The sequence below is a fragment of the Nylanderia fulva genome, unplaced genomic scaffold (assembly GCF_048542155.1).
Source record: "Nylanderia fulva isolate GAGA-0341 unplaced genomic scaffold, ASM4854215v1 Scaffold9, whole genome shotgun sequence".
NCBI classification, from domain to species: Eukaryota; Metazoa; Arthropoda; class Insecta; order Hymenoptera; family Formicidae; genus Nylanderia; species Nylanderia fulva.
The window spans coordinates 4,236,613-4,258,000 of NW_028191026.1; the positions used below are offsets into that span (position 1 = coordinate 4,236,613).

Here is a 21,388-nt window from a genome sequence, read left to right on the forward strand (position 1 = left end):
AATAAAGATTTAAATTCGTGTTCACAATTTTTTTAAATTTAAGTACAGTGTCTCCCAGTTGTAAGATCGTGAGTCATATCCTCATTTTTTTAAGTAAACAATAACCCTTACTCGATGCCGAAATAAATTTTCTAAAATATCATCTACTTTATTTTTACCTCACCCTCATCCATAATTCTTTAAAAACTAAAAAATAAAAACTTTAGCTATTTTTCATTCTTAGGAAAGTTAAATGATTGTAAGACTAAATACTAGCAAAATTAAGACCTATTTATATTATATAGACAAAGACGCATATCTCGCCTTGTAATTTAAAATTATAATATAATTTTAATAAAAATAATTATTTTAAATAATTTAAATAAAATAATGTTTCACGTTTTATCGCATAGAAATAAATAAATTTACTGTAACTGATAATAAACTGTCAGTTTATCTTAAATTCGATACGCCGAATCGTCCTCTATTATACATGTACAATACCAATCACAAAACGGATTTTGACAACAGCGCGAGCGGTTTAGAAAAACATCAGAAGGCAACGTGTCACCAAATTGGAACATTCTAGATTCTAGAAGACGAAAACTAGCATTATATAACGGTACATTTTTGACTGTGCGTGAATAGATTTTCAGACAACGACCGAGCGTTTTCTAAAAGTAACGATCTTACAAGTAGAAGACAATATATTTCGATAACTAAATGGAAACATTCTAGAAGAAGAAAATTGACATTGTATAGCGAGGCACATCTTTGTCTAGTGTGAATAGATTTTCAGACAACGATCGTTTTCTAAAAGTTATGACTTTACAAGCGGAAGACAATGTATTTCGGTAAGTAAATTTAAAATTAAAATTATATTAAAATGTAGCATTAAAAATGTATAAATAACATTACATGATAAATAATATTTTATAATTTAATATTATTTATCTCTAGAAGATTAATGTGTCGACGATAAAAAGACACAAATAATATTCTATATACAAAATTGAACAGTCGTGTTAATAAAAGTCAACACATAGAATGTAAATTATTCTTAATTAATAAATTACATATTCTTCTTAATAGAATCAAGAATATAATAAATAAAATTTAATAATATAACTCAGACCCGTCTTCGAACTTTCAGTAATAATGAAAAGTCATGCAAAACCAGTCAAGGATAAACAGGAGAAACGATACAAACATGTTATTTGTTTTTCTAAGGATCCTAATATCTGTTGGCTTTTATTAGCTCGATTTTTCGGTTTTGTATATTGCAGAGCCGTGTGAATCTTTTTCTGATAATAATCTATTTTCTTTCTTTGCAATTAAAGAGAAAGTGCACGATGTATCTCCAAACTATCCTATATCTTATAGATATAAAAGTTGCATATGACGAAATCTCTTAGAAGACAAGTGGTGCATATACATTATGATATAAAGATCGATGAGGGGCTGATGCGCAAAATATAAAAATATTAATCACGTAAGCTCGATGCATTGTACATATAAAAGAGGCTTCGTCGTGTTAGTAAAAATGTTTCCACAGCACGGTAGAGATAAGCGGTGCTTGAATTTATCTTTTTACATTGAAATGTTATATTATACACAGATGAGAACACACAACACGTGACAATGATGAGAGAATGATGATCAAAGATGGTGTAAAACCCAGACAGACACATTTAACCACTCATTTTTTTAAGTGTCTTCCTCGCAAGAAAGATACATGAAAAAAAAATTGCCCTTTCTTCTCCACATTCCTGGAAATACTTCAATGATGTTGACGCGTCATTAGAATTCTAATGCAAGCTTATGGCTACGGTGTTCCTCAATTTACAAATACGCTTTGCACACTACGGAAAATATTACTATACAGTCAAGCTGCTCCTCTATAGTGTAGTCTCAAAATTTTCGATTCTCTATTCTATAATCCTTCGGATTAGGTAGTAAAAGTTTCGTACTTCTTCTGGTTTAGTGAGAATAGTCGAACGGACAGTAATAGTGACAAGCAGGTAAAAAAAAAAAAAAAAAAATTTCTTCCTCTGCCATATGCTTAGCAAATGATTCAGTTCATTGTGTATAGAAAAAGAGACACTTCCCATCATTTTTGTTCTCAGTTTTGCGTGTCTTTGAATTTTCGGTATTTTTTGCTTCTCTCACCCACATCTATTCCCACCTTATTTCTCGGTTATCTACAAAAAATTTAACTTATTGTTAGAAGAGTTCGACTGACTATAGAGGACTTGCTCGATGCCGATGAGTCGAGATTAAAGGCTAACAACATATATCTCCCCTAACTATTAATATACGATATTAATATAATACAACCGAATATATGTATAACAATGGCGCAATTCCGTGTGACGGAAACTTAGAATATTGTTAAAGCAAAGTTATTATGCGATGACATATGCGTGGACGATAATATGACATTTGCAATGTTAACATATTCACACATAATGGCATTACTTTCAACAATAATTTTTTCAATAAAAAAAAAATCAGTGTATCTTAAATATATAATTATTATTAATTATTACAGAAATTTTACCTTTATATATATATATATATATATATATATATATATAAAAGTTAAAATATATAACAATTTCGAGTACAACGATTTCAGAGTATAATTAACTATATAATATTCAGTAATATATTATAATATATAAAATGTGAGAGTGAGTAGTGCATATATAAAAATATAACAAATCGTGTATTTATACAGATAAATTTTTACATTAATGTAAACCTCTCTCCACATTTTCTACGTTGTCTTAATAAATATATAGAAGAGAGTTTTATTAATATAAAGATTTAGCAATATCTATATTTCTAATATCACATCCATATCACTCTAATATTTCTAATATTAAGGTGCAAATATAGCGCGCTGAATCTGATCGTGTCCATGTGTATGTTGCAGTGTACGAATAATTTTTTTTTAATAGATAGAAAGTCACAGAAATATGAAATATGATAAGCATTCAGCATTACAATCATAGTTATAACATGGATAATTAAAAGTATAAAGAAAGCATTACATGCAACATTTAACACATAATCCTATTACAGTTTATGGAAAATGCTAGAGTATGTTTAATTGTGTGTCAAATATATGTTAATAAGAGTGTAATTCTTTCAAATAATTGAGGCATAAATTTCATTAATTTGACAATTTACATATAATAATATTATCAATATAGTAATATATTTTAATTTATATATAATTATATATAAATATTTAATATTAATATAATGATATATATATATATATATATATATTAATATTTAATTTATATATAAATTAAATTATATACTTCTACATAATATATTTATATAATTCATATATTTTTTCTCTATTATAAAATTTAATTTATAATTGTTTTACGCGCACAGCGCGTTCAGATAATTAATTGAATTCGTTTAGGACAATATAAATAATATGAAAAAACTAATACAAAAAAAACTAATGAAATAATTTCATTAAAACAATATAATATTAACAAATAAATATATTTAAATGGATTGATATTATTATTGAATACATGGAATACTTAAGATCAAAAAAGATTATAAAAATAAATAATCAAATAATAAAAAATAAATATTCAGATATTTACATTATGAAAGAATCTATCTACATGGATAGAAGAAAAAATACGAAAAAGAGAGAATAATTCCATGCGTCCAACATCATCCATTACTCCGTAAATTTTTTTCGCCGTTTTGACGCCGGCTGCGCGTTTGTTTGCCTCTGTTGTTGTCTTTGGTGTTTTTCTGATTTTTGGTAGTGATGGTAATGGTGATACGTCTGATAATTGAGGTGCTGGTAGGGGTGATAATAATGATCTATTGCCGAAGTTGCATGGGACGGTGAGAATGAATGTGAGAATGAAGTGTCACATGACGTTAAAAAGTCATATGACTTACCACCCATTTGGTGATTGACAGGATTACCGGGAGGCAGTGACCTGGCCTGATCCTGCACCTCCCCACCAGACGGATAGAGCGGGACTGACGAGCGATCGTAACAGAACTGACTATTCTGCATGTCTGCCGTATTGGTGGTGTGTTGTTGGTATAGCAATGGGGTGTGTTGCTGACTGGAGAAGTGTTGTTGTGTATTGGTGGCGTTGTGTTGATTGTTGTGTGGTGTCGCCGGGCAAGCCGTGTGTGAATGACTAGGTGAAAGAAGCGGTTCTTTACTTAGACCGCTGTAGTGCCTTGGCGACGCAATTCCACCTGTAACATCAATCGTGTATAGCCTTCGGGCTGTCCTTGGCCAGCCTATATTTCAGACAAATCACGCTCCTATCGATTTCACGCTTTTGTGTATATATATATGTATCATGCCAACGTTCGCCAATGTTCAATAATCACGCACATAATATCGAGAAATCGAAATCTATACGTTGAAAAAATCCAAACATCTCACGCACCGAATTGCTTCGAATTATCTTCGAAAAGCGAATCTTGGTTCTGCCAACTGAAAGCTACAAGCAAGTAACGCTAAATAAATAAAACTCCCGTTGAAACTCGGACTTTTAATTTATCTGACGATGCTATTTTTATATATAAGTTTGCAAGTAAATACTATATATACACACTGAGGTTTTTTAATCATTGGACACGATTAAACATATCGAAAATATTTTCTAGCATTTTATAATAAAAAAAATATTTGTTTTCCTTAAACAAAATCATATGAAATGATTGTAGTGAGAGAAAAACAATTTTAGAGATTCATTTTAAAGAGAGAAACTTGTTAAACTTCTATTTTGCGAAGATGAAAAAATAAAAATAAATACGTACGTAATTTTTATATTAAGTATATACTTAAGACGAGTAAGAAAAAATTAGACCTAATAAGAGAGATAACAAAGCGTCGCAATTATATCTAATGTAACAACACCATTAGCCAATATTCAAAGATTATAAAATCATAGATTATGCAAAAAAGTCTGCTACATTACTCAAAATTACGATATCCTTTTCTCCTCTAGAGGATTCGTATAACACACTATTTATAACACAATTCTATTTATAGAAAAAACACCGAAATGTATACAGGCACACAAAAAGATACTAATAAAATCTATGCGCATACTCGACTAATCTACATATACGGCGTTTTCACAATGTTTAATAAAAAAAAGTTAATCTTAATCTGCACATACTTACCCACTTCAAAATCTTTTGTATATTTCGATTTCACGTCTCTTCCGTCGCGCGAAATGATATTAAACTATATCGACTTTAGTATTGTGAAAAATCAACTCGATGATCGTCCGCATAAAAACTATGTATGCATATATTCTAATCTAACAATATCTTTCTTATCTAAAAACGATGAAATCTAATCTCGATCTAATAAGTTCGAACACTTTGAAAACCGTACAGAAACGTAACACTTATTAATAAGTGAAGAGAAGAAACAATAATCACGCGCCACGACTTTTATATATATATAATTATTATATTTAATTAGTATAATGTTCTGTTAATTTATTACACAAGTCGATTTACCGATATTAAAAATTATCATCACATAACAATTAACGTAATATTATATTTTAAAAACAACCGAACAAGAGAATGTGATAAAAAAGATAACTGCACAGAAATTTTCTTGAAATTACTCTGCAGAGTTCTCTCATCAAATTCAAATATACAAATACTGATAAAACGACTTGTCGACTTTCGACGATGCCTGTCTCTAATCTTACAACTAGATGTGATATAGAATTCATCGCATTTTGTCTTCTCGCACACAATATAAAATCCCTTACTTGTCGTTATACTCCTACTCAAGAGTATTCTGTTTAATAACAAATGATAATATATAGAATACAAAATATATATCCTAATATATATTCCACATTCTATATTTGTAACATGATTTGTAACATCAATATATGTAACTCTTGTGAATAAACTTTTCATAATCGCAAAACCGATTTCTCTCATCATAAACACCTCTTCCGATTATCTTATAATAAGCTAGTATTAATACAAATTATATACTTCTAAAATATTCATCCAATGATGTCACACAAGTATACACCTCGTTGACCTGTTTCGTGAATCGACAATAATCGAAATACTCGAGAATAATCGAATAACTACCGTAATGAGGAACAGCACACGTACCTGGCAACTGAGTTGTAGCAGAAGGCGTGGACGTGGCTCGTTGCAACCGATACTGAGCCGACGGGTTCGGCGCACCGGTATTAGGACCCGGTGTGAACTGACTGGCCGTGGGGGACGTAGGTGGGGGAAACGCTTCTGTAGGAAACGGCGATTGCCGTGCGGTTGCAGGTGTCCCCGGCGAAGGCATCGATCTCTGCTGCTGCTGCTGCAATTGTTGCTGCGCTATGACCTGCTGCTGCGGCCTCACCTGGTTCACGTTGAATAATCTCGGTGTGTTGCCGTAATTGCCCTGGCGCATATATCACGATTAAACATACTAGAAATACTTGAGACACGAAAAGATATCCCTAAAGAAATAAAGGATTCCTAAGAAAATAAAGGAAAACGATGCAAAATAAAAAAAAAACTGGAACCGATCTTATCTTAACATTTATCTAACACATGTCTGACTCATTTGCCTAACGTAAAAACATTCGCATAATTTAGTTTAAGTTCTTCGTCTGTTTCTAGTTCTATCTCTAGAATGAGACAGAAAATCAGCTAATTTTTAATTAATTCTAACTACTTGCATATACAAGTACTCTTTCTGTTCTTGTGTTAATCTGATAAAGCAATAATATTATTCGCACTCACTTGCGTCACCCGTGGTGATAGTGGCTGTGGGTGAGGGAAGGGCAGCATACCAACCGGAGAATGTGGCGAGAGTCTCGCCGGAGCGGACACTTGTTGCCCACTGTTAAAGTTGTTGTTCACAATAGGGCTGTAAAAGAAAGAGTCCACACATATGTAGCAGAGAATGATACCTTTATACGGAATACTTACTGCTGTGGTATCGTTGACGGATGGGAGTACGAGTGAGCGAGTCGATGACCAGAAGCTATCTGGACGGATCCCCCATATCCTGGAGAGATTTGCGATTCTGGGACACTCGATCGCTGAATAAAAAAAAAGATTGCATATTTGCAGCGTTATTTTTATAATTTTGCGAATATTTATGACAAAGCATAGCACTATTTTCGTTAGATATGAATAAATTTCTTATGTATATGTATATGTATATATATAATTATATTTATATTATAAAATGAATAAAAATCAAATAAATAATTAAAATCTCAATTATTAATATTTTTTTCGTAATAAACTGTATACCTGCAACGATACGTTTGGCGGTGCAACGGTATTGTTAAGAAGATTATCGATGTTATGAATACTGCTGTTGATTTGATCCGTCGCGGTGGCATTTGATGGAATAACCATCTGCTGTTGCTTCTGTTGTTGCAATAATCGTTGTTTCAATTGCATTTGGTCCTTCATTTGCTCCTGGTGCTGCTGGTGTTGCTGTATAAGCTTCGAACGTTGTTGTAACTGCAATTGTTGTTGTTGCGTAAATTGACCTGGTTGTCTGACACCTTGCTGATTAAACCTCATTCTGGGCTGTGGGTACATTGGAGGTGGCTGGTAACTGTGACTAGTTGTCACAGGTGTAGTGCCCAACTAAAACAAATCAATTCATCATTTCATTGTACGTTACAAGATAGCATGATGTAAATTGAGAAATATGTGTATATACAGATAAAAAAATAGATAGAATTAAAATGTGAAATTGATGACTTTATTAAAAAAAAAAAGAAGAAGAAACTTACCGCAGTGGAATAGGCTGGGGGAGTACCAGGCATAGTGGTGGAAGACGTTGGATTCACGGCAGTCTCGCACAACATCAACGACTTCTGGATAGCGCTAATTGCCATTTTCTCGTTCATTGCATTCTTATCTTCGATAAGAGGATTTAGGAGGAGATTCGCTATCGGAGACGTATCTATTAAATAAAAAATATAATCTCTTCTTTATAATGATACAATTACTTTCACTGCTACATGTAATTTCAATTGTATTGTTATGCAAATGCATCATTGCTTACAGATCGAATCATATATAAAGTAAAGCTGTCGTGCTATCGAGAAATTGATTTAAATTTATTTAATTTATAGTACGACAGCAGAAGAGATATGTATTTAAAATAATTAATTTTTAATTTTTGACACTTCAAATGTTTATGAATTTAATTTGACACATCAACAAAGTTTTATGGATCATAAAATTAATATGTATATTATTACATATATAAAAATATTTATAAACAAATGTATTTAAGTTAAACTAAAATTATAATTGTAATGTAATTATATATCAGTCAATCAAAAGTTGGGAAAAAATGATTATTTATCATTTCAATCGCTATAATTACCCGCGCTAGGTTGTTCCGGGACAAAATCTATCACTTGATCCAAAATTTCCGAAAGATCCGGATCCGATGACTGATTATCCCAACTGGTTGGGTCGTTGCTAGTCTGACGGTATTCTCCGCTACTCGTAAATTCAGAATCAGTTAGTCCCATTTGGGGCCTTTGTTGCTGCTGTAAAAAAAGAAGACACGTTTAAAAAAATATTGTCTAAAATATTATATTAGCGATTTATTCGTAAAAATAATTCGTAAAATATAAAAAGAAATATCTCTATTCGCATAAAGACATAAAGTACAGAGAAACTTAACTATGTATCTTTTTTTCCATTCATAAAAACATTAAAATTAAATGTAATATATTAAAATTAAATAAATACTTACTTGACTTAGTATATGACTGAGGTAGGTATTGGTTGATTGACGAGGTAGTTGTCTCGACTGACTTTGGAGAGGACGCGCCGACGCGGTCGTCGTAATCGCGTTACCAGCACCAACTTGCATATTGCCACCTGTCCAAGGTTGCTGCTGCTGCGATTGTTGTTGTTGTTGTTGCTGTTGCTGCTGCGGCTGCTGTTTTACACGGGGCAATTTGTCCTGAAAATAATAAGATATTAATTAATAAAATATTATATAAATTCATATGATTGTTGCTGACAGAGTTGTGCGACAGCTCTCTAGAACTTGAATGCAACTAAAAAGCATCACTTGGATTTATTCGCCACTTCTCGACAGACAATGCACTGACGAATCTTAAGGAGGGTGATTTTAGGATTAAAACACCTTCCCTTCCAATTTAAAAGAAATAATTGTAACTCGATTTGCGAAAATATTTTTATATTAAACCAAATAATTTTGTAGAAACACTCACTCCACTAGCGACTTCAGGATTAGCTAGTGAGACAATGGCAAATCATCACCAAGAATATCAAAGAAAATCGAATCTACTTTAGCCTCGCCCAAAAAGGTTTGTGTTATAAATACATGTAGAGAAAGAGAGAGAAAAAGGTAACCACCTTGAATCTTTCAAATCTTTTGAAAATGTAAAAGAGACCCCCACTTTTGCATTCCACACCTTTGTTTCCTACAAAAAGATATAACATGGCCACCACGTTATATCTTTGTTAAAAACAAAGATGTGGAACGTAAAAATAATAATTAAAAAACTAATTTATTTTCATATAATTTTAATTAATAAAAATATTCATATAATTTTTTCATTTTTAAGTAGTAATTATATTTAATTTCATATACATTTTTTTAAAATAAATCATATACAAAAACAAAATTTAAGTGGAAACACGTGGTTACTCAGAGAAAACTATAAAAAATAAGGAAACACACAATAAAAAAGAATTCTTTTTGTTAGAAAAAATTATACTGTGAAACAAGCAAGGTAAAACCTATAAATTATTCTCTTCTTAATACTTTTTTTTCATTTATTTTCTCTCGATTCTTTACAATGCCCACCCTAACTGAAATACTACAGAAACTATTGTCTATTATTTTATTTCTTTGTCTGAAAAAAAAAGACATTTTTCAACGTACCATTTCTAGCTTTCTAATACATATATTTCGAAATGTAAAATGTATGTAAAATTATATTATACGTATTATATTTATAAAATTATAGTAAAATTATATAGTAATATTATTTATAAAATTACATTATACATATTATATAATTTATAAAAAGAATTGAAGTTAGAACACGAAGAGTGTCTCGTTTGTTACGCCTTACTTGCTGCGAAACACTACCATATCTCTTGATTCTGATATATAAAATATTCACAAACAAAATAGAAGCGAATTAATTAAGAGAATAAAAGTAAATCATGTAAACCATGCGCAAATTTTTCTTTCTTTTTGAAGAAAATCTGCTTTAGCACATTTTAGCAAAAAACAATCTAGTCGACTTTGACTGAAAATTTCTAGGTATATAAAACGGAGAAAAGCCTTTGTTTATACCACATAAAAATGATGAAAATGAATAAAAGTTTAGATAATCTACCGTGGTTATCAAGTTTAACAAGAATATGTTGAGAACGCATTTTCTCTTAATATTAGAAATTATTAGGAAATTAACTGAAAATTTCTACGTATAGGAGTGATAAGATCATGCAATCAAGGGAGAAAGTGTCGAAGAAAACTTGATTATCAGATTTCATACCTGTGGAGTTGCTGATATCACAGACGCGGGCAGCTTCGTTGGTACGTTCGTTGTTTGCGGCGGCTGTTTTGCTAGTAAAGATGCTAGCATCTTATTCTTCTCCCATAGCTTGCTGCCCGATGCGTTGCTCGTTCCTGAAGAAGATACTTGATGCGATCCGTCAACAGGTCGTTTCACAGCTACGTTCAGATCACCGTCTTCTCCTGGTCTCTTCTGGCCCACCTGAGATGCGCTGCTGCTGAGAGCTATGTGTTCGCTCGATTGCGATGGAGACGGTGTAGTGGTCCGAAAGCCAAGACTTCGTAAGAGAGGGTCGTCTTCTCGATTCTAACAGAAAACATGACATGCTATTAGTTCTCATTTACTCCCACTTTCTTCAAATGCTATCCCCTGCACTTTTTCCAAAACTTTTACTATTTGGGAACAAAGCAAAGAAAGAACAGTGCAGAAAAAACTATCTGCTTTTCGAACTTTGTATCTTTTCACTATATAAACAGTCAGCACCCCCTTTGACCAGACGTAGAATATTTTGTGTAGCCTGTTTAGACCTGTACTATATAACCTTGGTAAATCTTCACCGTGACTAAATAAAATATTCTAACACAGTAATGAAAATTTTTAAAGAAAGAAAAAACCAGTATAAAATTACGACTTGCGGAAAAAATCTGTTAAGTATCTGTTCAGATGAATTTTATAGTATACAACCCTCTTACTTAAAAAATACAAATTTTTTGGTGTACAGGTCTCATCTCTTTGGTGTACATTAATTTCAAGAACACTAGTTTATAAAATAAATTCCTTTCTTGTCATTGCCTGATATTACTTCCTACTTATTTATGCAAACTGTATGTGCAAATTCTTTATTTTGGAGAATCAAAACAATACATAGTATATTATCAATTATATACTTCAATAAGACGTAACAGATATAAAAAATTGGCAAATAAAATTAAAAATTAAAAAAGAAAGGAACTTTGTTTTATCAATATCAAGTTACGCACAACATCTGACAATTAAAATCCTATATGTATTATCTTGTTGTTACTATCTTATTGTATCATGATGTAAATATTATATACTCTCTTTTTTATTTTTCACATCTTACTTTTATATACCATTAATTCCATTTAAATTTTTGATATGAATACTAAAACAAACCTGTTGTGCTTGTTGTACTTGTTGTACCTGTTGTAATTGTTGGTCTGGTAGCTTTCTCTCTTCGTCTGGATCTGATTTCATCAATTGCAGAAGCAATTTTTCATTTCTTTTCTTCGTTCCACCACGTGTATCTTGTGTATCGTCCTCATCATCATTCTTTTCGTTTAGTAACTAAAAATGAAAAAAAATTTTAATTAATATTTATTTATTTATTATTTATTTAATTATTTATTAAATAATATTAATTATTTATTTAATTATTTATTAAATAAATAAGGAGTGCCAATTGGTCTAAATATATTAAAAAGTTGAACAATTTTCTGTAAAATTTATAATTTATATAAGATCTTGATACTAAAAATAGATTGTCAATAAAAAAAACATAAAATTTTAATAATTTTGACAAATATTAATATGTACGTTAGACATACATTTCTTAAGTACTAGATAAAAATAAAATTAACAAAAAAATGATTTTTTGTTCCCTGAAAATTTCCTAAATTTAACAAATTCCATAAAAATTTCCTGATTTTTCAAAGTTAAACAAAGTTCCTAGAAAATATATTTCAAGGTTTTTCCCAAAAGTATATACCCTGTAATCATCAAATTACCTGCAGTAGCATATTGTTTCCGAGCGACGGTTTATGCTCCATGCTAGGCTTTGGCATGTTGCTAGGACTCGTGCGCACTTTATGCTCCGAATGATAGTCGTCTTCGTCTTGCTGGTTCAACAGAGTCTTCAGTATCCTGTGCCTATTCGAATTATTCGAATCGTTATCCGTATTGTCTTGGCTGTCTTCGCTGGCATTCGGACCCATGGTCAACAAGTTTCGCAATCTACCGGACTCGGTGGATATCGTACTGTTATTTTGAGTCTCGACGGCGCTGCTTGTCCTCGCCGTCGCGTTATCCATGGTGCCGGCGCTGTTGCTAGTAGGACATCCGCTCTTGCTATTCTCTTCCGTTCGCTTGATGGTCGTAGCGATGTTACTGCTAACCCCGCCAACGTTTCCGCCATTAGTGCTGATGCTGGTGGCGACATTGCTATTCAACGTGGATGTCTGCGTAGTCTCTTGAAGAGGACTGAAGGAGTACGAATTACTGAAGGTGTGAGCGGTGCTAACCGAGGTCGGACTGAACGGTCGTAGAGGACTACAGTGAGATGCCACTGCTGCCGAGTTGGAGAAGGTTCCCTGCGGACTCGGTGACGTGGGGGCCGGTTGGGAAGACGGTCGAGAGTTCGGTTGTCCACTCGCTCTCGATTCCGGCCTATCCACCCATCCAGCACTACTGTCCAAGCTGTCCCAAGCTGTGGTACTAGGGAAAATGTCGAAACCTTCCAGGTCCATGTTTCCCGAAAAATGGTTGACGGTGAACGGATTGCCGCCCGAAGCACTTAGCGTCAGGGGGTTACACGAATCACTGTTACCACTGCTGGCACCGCCACCGCTACCGGTGGTACCTCCCGTGTTAAAGGCGATTGAGTTCGACGACGTCGCGACATGGGACACCGCCATACCACGAGCACTGATACCACTCACTTGACCGTTCAGATGCGCGACGGGCATCAACGGACCACCCACGTTATTGTTATTGTTGCCGTTATTATTATTACTATTATTCGCACAACGGTTACTAGGGTGTCCTGAGCACATCTTGTTGTTGGAAAGTTGACCACTCTCGATAGGTATTAAGTCATTGTCCCTATCGTAAACAAGAATTAAACATAATAAAAACAACATAAAACAACACATATTTGTCAATTTAGCTGCACATTTTCACTTTAATCTAAGATTAATTCATATAAATCGCAATTGGAACAGTTTGCAACAGTTTAATTATTTCTTTTCGTTCAATGACTACATATTATCTTATAAATTTAACGCAGAATAATAAAAAGTAATATTTGAAAAGAGATTTTTCTGATATATAAACTGTTATGTAATAATCTTAAATGCGATTTAAGTTATTGAAATATATTGACAGACATTATATATAATTAGCTTACTATACAAAAACAGTGTGTTTTATAAATTCTTATGTTGAAGAAAAGAAATAATTAAACTTCTGGTTTCTTTAATATATCAAGATATTAATTTTATATAATATAGTCAAATGACATTCAATAATATATTTTTCAATGAACAATCATCTATCGAGTTATAAGAGAATAAAATATGTGTGTAATGTTTATAATATTGCATAATCATAAATATCGAAAGTAATGTGCAAACTTACCCGATGATGGAATTAGTAGCCATCATGAAATCGTTATCGTTATTCATCGCATTTGCTTTGAAAAATTTTGACTTTGTTTGAATCTTAAGGAACTTATCAGAACCAACGCGCAATCGGTACACATCGCTCGTATTTTCGCCGAGTTGAAGGGTATCGGTCAAATGCTTCTGGAGCGTATTGAGATCATGACGGTGGCATAACTCTTCAATCGATTTGCCTATCAAGTTGTCCTGCAACAGAAAACGTTTATGAATATCTCTCAAGCAATTCTGCAATGCGTAAGAGAAAATAGAAAGAGAGAAAAGAGAGAAAAAGTCTTCCAGAGAATAATAATTATAAAATATTATTCTTATTGAAATTTAACTTAAAATATCTTATTTCACTTTTAAAAGCAATTTGTGAGAAAAAATTCTTTAATCCTCAACTTAAATACATTATTTAAAATTAATAATTCGGAAATTTCTTTTTCAATGTACAAAATTTTTTTACACTGTATGAATATTATTTATAATATAGAAAAGATTGTGTTTTTCAGTTAATTAAATACAGTAAAGTAAAATATAAATAGAATAAAAAAATGTAAAAATGATGTAAAAGTTCTTGATAAAATTATCATCAATTATATTAAATTTTTATTTTAAAATAGTAAGCAAACATATATAATTAATTTATACTCTAGCAAAAGAAAACAATAAGTTTTTGCGCTTGTTAAATATTTGTGATAATTATTAAAAACATTTAAAAATTTTCAAAACAAATCCTTATATGTTTCTTTTTAAATCACAATTTGCATTACAGATTAAAATAAGAAAATTATTATATCTCATTCTCGGAGTATAATTCTTCATAAAAAAAACTCTATTATTGAATTGGCGTAAATCGGAATGGAACATTACAGTAATCAAAATGTACGACATGGTTGTGCGCACCCTTACCTTGCTTAGGTAGTTGTAAACGGGGGATAACCAACTGAGATCAGCCCCGATAATTTTCCAATTGGTATCCAATTTGACGGTGAATTGCTCAACGGGGGCACCAATGGGTTTCTCGTTTGACGGTATTCTACGCGCTATGCACAACAGGCAAGGACTAATGTCTGACGACTCGGACACATCGCTCTCCAGACGATCGGCATTATTGGACAGAAGAACAGAATTGATTTGCATAGACTCGTACTTCGATATTCGCTGTTGCTTCTCTTCCATAGTCTCGTCCTTATCATCAGGAGGCTTCACTAAGAAGCGGCAATTGAAGACGCGATTCCTGGTCTGAGATTGCGGCTCGCTGGTCCAGTCTGTAATATACAAACTTGAGTGAGTCCTTTTTTTTAACACGAAAAGAATACTCTGCGTCACATGTATAACATTTTTAGGTATTGTTTTTATATTAATTTAAAATTAAGCTAAATTGAAAATTCTTCCTAAAAGAAAAAAAGTGACATCAAAATTGGTCTCAAAAATTATATAATTAAAATTCAAAGCAAAAGTATTTTACATAACTACAGGTATAATTACGATTATAAGTAAAGAAAAAAATTTGAAATTTCAGAAACGAGAATTAATTGACCAAGATTGCTGGTATATTTGTACACGTCATACAGAGATAACGAAAACCACGATGAAAAGAAGAATTTCTATTCGTTAGAAATGTGTGTCATCCCTCGATTTTATGAAAACCATCTTTAAATCCACAAATGACGAAATAAAAAAACGAGGAAATAAAACGTGAAATCCCGAGCAACAGAATCTCTGCATTTGAATTATTCATGATCTGCTAATTGCGCCTATTTACAATCTACTACACATTTGAATATTTACTACCCTTAAGAAAAAAAGTGACATTAAAATTGGTCTCAAAAATTATATAATTAAAATTCAAAACAAAAGTATTTTGCACAACTACAGGTATAATCACGATTATAATTAAAGAAAAGAATTTGAAATTTCAAAAACGAGAATTAATTGACCAAGATTGCTGGTATATTTGTACACGTCATGCAGAGATAACGAAAACCACGATGAAAATGAGTACCATCGCTCGTGATACAGTTAGTGAAAAGAATACATACTTAACGAAGACATAGGTAGCAAATTAGAATTAAAGGTGTGGTGATCCCCATGATGTATGATATTGTAAATATCCTTTTTGAGTACATCGTCCTTCGTGTAATTTATGTACTGCGCTATGTTCGTCGAAACGTACTCTACGCGGCCCTCTGTATTTACAAGAAGTATAAAGCCGTCTAGCGCCTGTATGAAAAAAAATATATATAATAAATGTATACAATTGAATTAGTGACAATACTTTTTACGAGTAAAAAAATACAGAGTAACATTTAAAATCTCTTTCATTTTTTTCCATTTTCCAATAATGACTTTCTCACAATATTTCTAACAATGAGCTTAGCTTGAATTATTTAATTTAATTTTACTTATTAATTCAAACCGAAAATACGAACCTCAAGTAAGAAAGGGCCAAGTTGATCGTTGGACAGTATGTTAGGATTCGACGAGGACACTTCCCCCTGTTGTATAGCATGACTATTGGAGCTCTCTTGGTTCCTAAAGTGCCGAATCTGCAAAAAATAAATAAATAAATAAATAAAACACGATTTGACGCATTTTGTAATTCGTATAATAGACTATCTCGAACATCATGTTTTTTCGTACAGATTTCTTGAAATCTCAAAGTCAATTTGCAATTTATTTTTTTAAAATGCCTCACATATAAAATATAAATTGTGCAATACAAGATGTTATCATCCAATTAATAATAACATTTGTTAATTACTTTGCTGGGTTTCTCGTGAGAGGCAAAGGAACAACATTTTACTGCATTTTATTACAAAACTTCTCGTATATAACTAGTAACTAATAATAAAAAGAACACGCATTGCGCTGAAAGCGCGCGGAAAAATGTAATATCTGTACCAAACTTGAATTCCATAAATTTTGCAAAGTTCTTTCTAACAAAGGCATGTTAAGTCAATTCTCGCAAGTATCATTATTGTTATATATTTTAAATAATATTATAATACTTTAAACTTAATTAACATTTTTGACAGATATCACCTGATTTCTGTCAAAAAAATATTAATCGAAGATAAAGCTTCATAACATATTATTTATAACATATTACTATTTTAATATTTTTAACATATTAGCATTTTAAAATTTAATTAACAAATTTACGCTTTATTAATATTTTTTGACAGAAATCAGCTGATTAAAGCGTTAATTTGCTAATTAAAATTTAAAATAATAAAATGTTACAAAAAATTTTAAATAGTAATATATTTTAAATGTTATAGTACTTTAAACTTGATTACTATTTTTTGATAGATATCAGCTAATTTCTGTCAAAAAATATTAATCGAAGATAAGGTATCATAACACATATTATTTACAACATTATTTTAATTCTTATGACATATTTTTATTTTTAAATTTAATCAGCTGAAATTGACGCTATAATCAGCTGATTTCTGTCAAAAAATATTAATCAAATTTAAATAAACTTTATATTATTTTTTTGATATTCTTTTTAATACAAAATAAAGAATAGCATACGCTTATATTGTTCGATTATCTTGTTTTGTAAAAGTTCTAGTAATTAAAATAAATATGCAATATCAATATTTATGCCTATCTCAAAGACTCGCATGAAAGCAAATCACTCACAATTAAATATCTAAAGTGTCTAAAAAAAATCTTACTACTATTATTTGATATAATTTGATACTTTACTAATTGATATAATTTAAATTAATAGCACACAGAATATAAAAAAATATAATTATGTACAAATTTTAACTTTCATAATTTCAATATTAAGAAGGCTGCGAGGAAGCTTTTATCTCACACTCGATTTAGGTAATAGTCGCTCATGCGTTCGTCTCGCCTCACTAATGTCCGTACAAAAGCATCTCCGTATATATAAAGCAACTCTGCGCGAGCGAAATAATGTTTAAGGTCCATTTACACTTGCCCATTTTATATCTGCATCGCATTCGATATTGTATTATATTCCATTACGAGAGACGAAATAAAATGATTTTTTTGTCATTAGCGAGAAAGTTTAAAGAAAAAAAAACGAATGACACCGAAGCGTATAGATGAGACAAACCGTACGAATAGATTTTGAAAACTGCGATGATCTAGTGGAAATAATCACGATTTTTTTCCAAGAAACGGCAGGTATGCGTACGAACAGAAAACGGACAGGTGTAAATGGACCTTTAATCTTCTCCATCCAATGGAGCGGTGGTAGCATTTCCATCACGACGTTCGCGTTATGCGTGACGTGATAATGCGAGGAAACGACTGACTCCGCTTTTTGTGTGATCCCGAACATACGCATCATCTCACGCATACACGAACAGCTACAAAGCAAGTTGCTCGAGTGATGTCACGCTGCGAGTGGCATTGCTATGTCATTGCGATGCAAAATTTCATCGACGTACAATTCCTTTTTTTTTTATTTTAAGCATTATCTCGTTTTATAAAAGAATATAAAGCGGATTTTTCCTCTATTTTTCATACAAAACTGTATTTTCTTTAATTAACGAATTTACATAGATCAAGTATTCATTTAAATGCAATGTGAAATCCTCGATATGAAGAATATTGTGTAAAGAATATGTATGAGTATAGATCTCGAAGATAATCACAAGGAAACCTCGCAAAAATCTGAAAATTCTGTTTTTTTATGAAACTTTGCATATAGGAGAGAATAAATAAATGAATTTATCTCGAAAAATATTTGAGATATTAAAAAATGTTTCATAGAGTAAAAACATCTCTATTTAACTACGTTAATATTTTAGAATAATTTATTTTAAATAAAACATTTTTTTTAATCTTTGAAATAAACAATTTTTTCAAAATTTTATTAATGTAGTTAACTAGAGATGTTATTATTATCATGAAATTTGTGTATAAAATATTTTTTGACATATTGAATATTTTTCGAGATAAAAAATTCATTTATTTCGTCAACATGTAAAGTTTGATTAAAATCGGACTTTTCGTGAGATTTTTTTTTCTCTACTCAGAAAAAAGATCTGCAATATTATTTTATGAAATATTATATTTTTTTCACCTAAGATTCTCTCATTTTCATGCAATATTATTATTGCAACTGCACATTAAATAAATGTTCTTATCGTGCAATTGTTTTTGTATGAAACTTTTTTAATATATTACATATTTTTCGAGATAAAAAAATTCATTTATCCTACATGCATGTAAAGTTTTATCAAAATTTTCGTGAGATTTCTTTGTCAGCAGCCAAGTGGATGCTTAGAAAAAAGAAGGTCATAAAATCGAAATATTTTTTCTCTACTCGAGAAAGACCTGCAATTATTTTACGAAATTTATTTTTTTTTCAACTAAGATTCTCTCATTTTCATGCAATATTATTACTGCAACTTCACCGTCACATTATCTTTGTACGTGCTGTCGTGAAATGCATGTTATTAAATACAGCAACTGAAAAACATTCGTAAGAGTAAGAAGTACATGAAAAATGTGTGGCATCGATTATACTTTCAAACTGTACATAGAATTCCACATGCCGTCTTCAACATGTGCATCATTGTACTGCGACGATGCACTTCCCAGCTCTATGCACATCCTCGATAAAATAAAACGAAACGCGACTGCGTACGAAAAAAAATACCTATATATACGAAAGCAAACTTTTGACATGTGTATCCTCCGTAAAATATACGGTCATTTTTACGGGACACGCATGCGATATCGATGAAATAAGAGATGATGTATATCGCATCGAATGCGAACAAATAATCCATTTGAACGGGATATTGGATTTTTATTGTTGCACATACACGTGTACTGTTGCTTTTACACGTCAAAGTATAGATTTGTCAGACTGGTTACGGCACGCAAGGATATCAGCAATTGCAATAAGGATAAAAAAGAGACATATAGATAGAAAAAGAAGACGCGTGATGTATCAATAAAAAAAGATAAAAGGAAACGTCAAATTATCTTAAATAGCAGTGCAAGTATATCGCAAAGTGATCTCGGCTGATTGTTATATAAATAACGTAAAATACCATCTAAAAAATGTGAAAAGATAATTGATAAATGAGATTGCAAGGCCTCTCCTGAAGAAAAAAAATTATAAAAGTGTGACAATTAATATATAAATAACTTTAAATTTTCATTAACAGTTCCAAGATGAATTGTCTCGATATTCTTGTCAAGATATATTCTAAATTAATCTAAATATGTATAAAAAGATACGGATAAGAAATATCTCTCTCCTAAATTTTAAGGTAAATTTTAAGAGATCGAAATGTCATATTTATATATTATATAAATATTGCATTGACACAAATGAGAAAACCTGAAAGTTTATATATTTATAAATATAAATTTATATATAAATATTGCATTGACACAAATGAGAAAACCTGAAAGTTTATATATTTAATATAAATGTATATATAATTTTTTTTCTTTTAAAACTTGAGGAAGGCAACTAACTTTTAAGTGTAAAAGTTTTTGTTTGAAAATTATTAAGTGTAAGAAACTATTGATTCTCTCAATTAAATTTTAAAACAGAGCAAGTTATATTTATAATGTACACTTAAAAAACAACTAGGTATATATTTTCCTTATCGACTTCTTTTATTATTTTCTGCATACACAATATTGAAGATTGAAAAATGAATTTTTTACAAGATTTCATATAATACAATTTGTAAAATTATATTATTAAAAGTATTAAACAAATCTTGTAAATTATTCACTTTTAGATCATCTCACTCTTATAATTTTTATGTCAAATATTGCGAGGAATCAATTAATAAAAAAAATTAAAATAATTCCATTAAGAAAACTAGAGTGACAATTAAAAATAAATTTGAAAAATGGTATTCAAGAGCAATCTTCTAGTTCACGATATTATATGTTCCTCTCGAAATCTTATAACTTGCTTAATATATTGTTTCCAAATATTTGCTGCTTAGAGATTAAAATGAATTCTCCTGTATATTATGAGAATAAATATCTGGACTTCAATTCGAGCCATTTTCGTTCTCGAAGAGGAGAAAAGCCGCTTCTCTCGCGGGGCTGAAATTTACTTCGCTCGACGAAGGAACTAAGAGATCATACGAATCCGTACACCACGGGATACCATGGTCGAAAGTGCGTGTGCAACGCTCGGTTTTTGTACTGTATACACAGTCCATTAGCCCTGTGAACGTCTGTTATCCGTTATTGCGTCAGACAGCTAACGAAACAACGACACCACTCAGGGAAGGCTATGTTAGGCAGTTGTCCGAGCAAGTCTCGTTGCCGAAATGTGTGAAAGTCATAACTCGATAGCATTCGTTTAAGTTTTTTTTTTTTGGAAATATAAAAAAATTAATAAACGAGAAAATGACACCCAGAGATAGTTTAACGAGA

The 21,388-nt window shown here is 31.2% G+C and overlaps 1 protein-coding gene and 1 long non-coding RNA gene across 11 annotated transcripts in view; one reads left to right on the forward strand and one right to left on the reverse strand.

The window, feature by feature from the left end:
* LOC114929945 (uncharacterized) overlaps positions 1-21,388 on the reverse strand; it is a 133,813-nt gene that overhangs the window by 8,718 nt on the left and 103,707 nt on the right. For 8 of the 10 annotated variants that reach the window (XM_029301663.2, XM_085489618.1, XM_085489622.1 and 5 more), the window contains 15 exons: positions 16,411-16,527; positions 16,021-16,201; positions 14,888-15,246; positions 13,953-14,182; positions 12,326-13,418; positions 11,715-11,885; positions 10,557-10,883; positions 8,771-8,983; positions 8,393-8,561; positions 7,791-7,963; positions 7,297-7,641; positions 6,967-7,079; positions 6,778-6,904; positions 6,145-6,433; positions 3,925-4,236 (listed from right to left, as the gene is read on the reverse strand). In XM_029301663.2, the coding sequence (XP_029157496.2) occupies positions 3,925-4,236; positions 6,145-6,433; positions 6,778-6,904; positions 6,967-7,079; positions 7,297-7,641; positions 7,791-7,963; positions 8,393-8,561; positions 8,771-8,983; positions 10,557-10,883; positions 11,715-11,885; positions 12,326-13,418; positions 13,953-14,182; positions 14,888-15,246; positions 16,021-16,201; positions 16,411-16,527 (4,219 nt within the window). The remainder of the gene's footprint in view (positions 1-3,924; positions 4,237-6,144; positions 6,434-6,777; positions 6,905-6,966; positions 7,080-7,296; positions 7,642-7,790; positions 7,964-8,392; positions 8,562-8,770; positions 8,984-10,556; positions 10,884-11,714; positions 11,886-12,325; positions 13,419-13,952; positions 14,183-14,887; positions 15,247-16,020; positions 16,202-16,410; positions 16,528-21,388) is intronic. The other 2 variants (XM_085489621.1, XM_085489625.1) reach the window with 2 other exon arrangements.
* LOC114929946 (uncharacterized) lies at positions 486-2,504 on the forward strand. Its single transcript, XR_003819345.2, has 3 exons — positions 486-833; positions 1,320-1,471; positions 1,598-2,504. It is a non-coding gene; the product is annotated as an uncharacterized LOC114929946 (long non-coding RNA).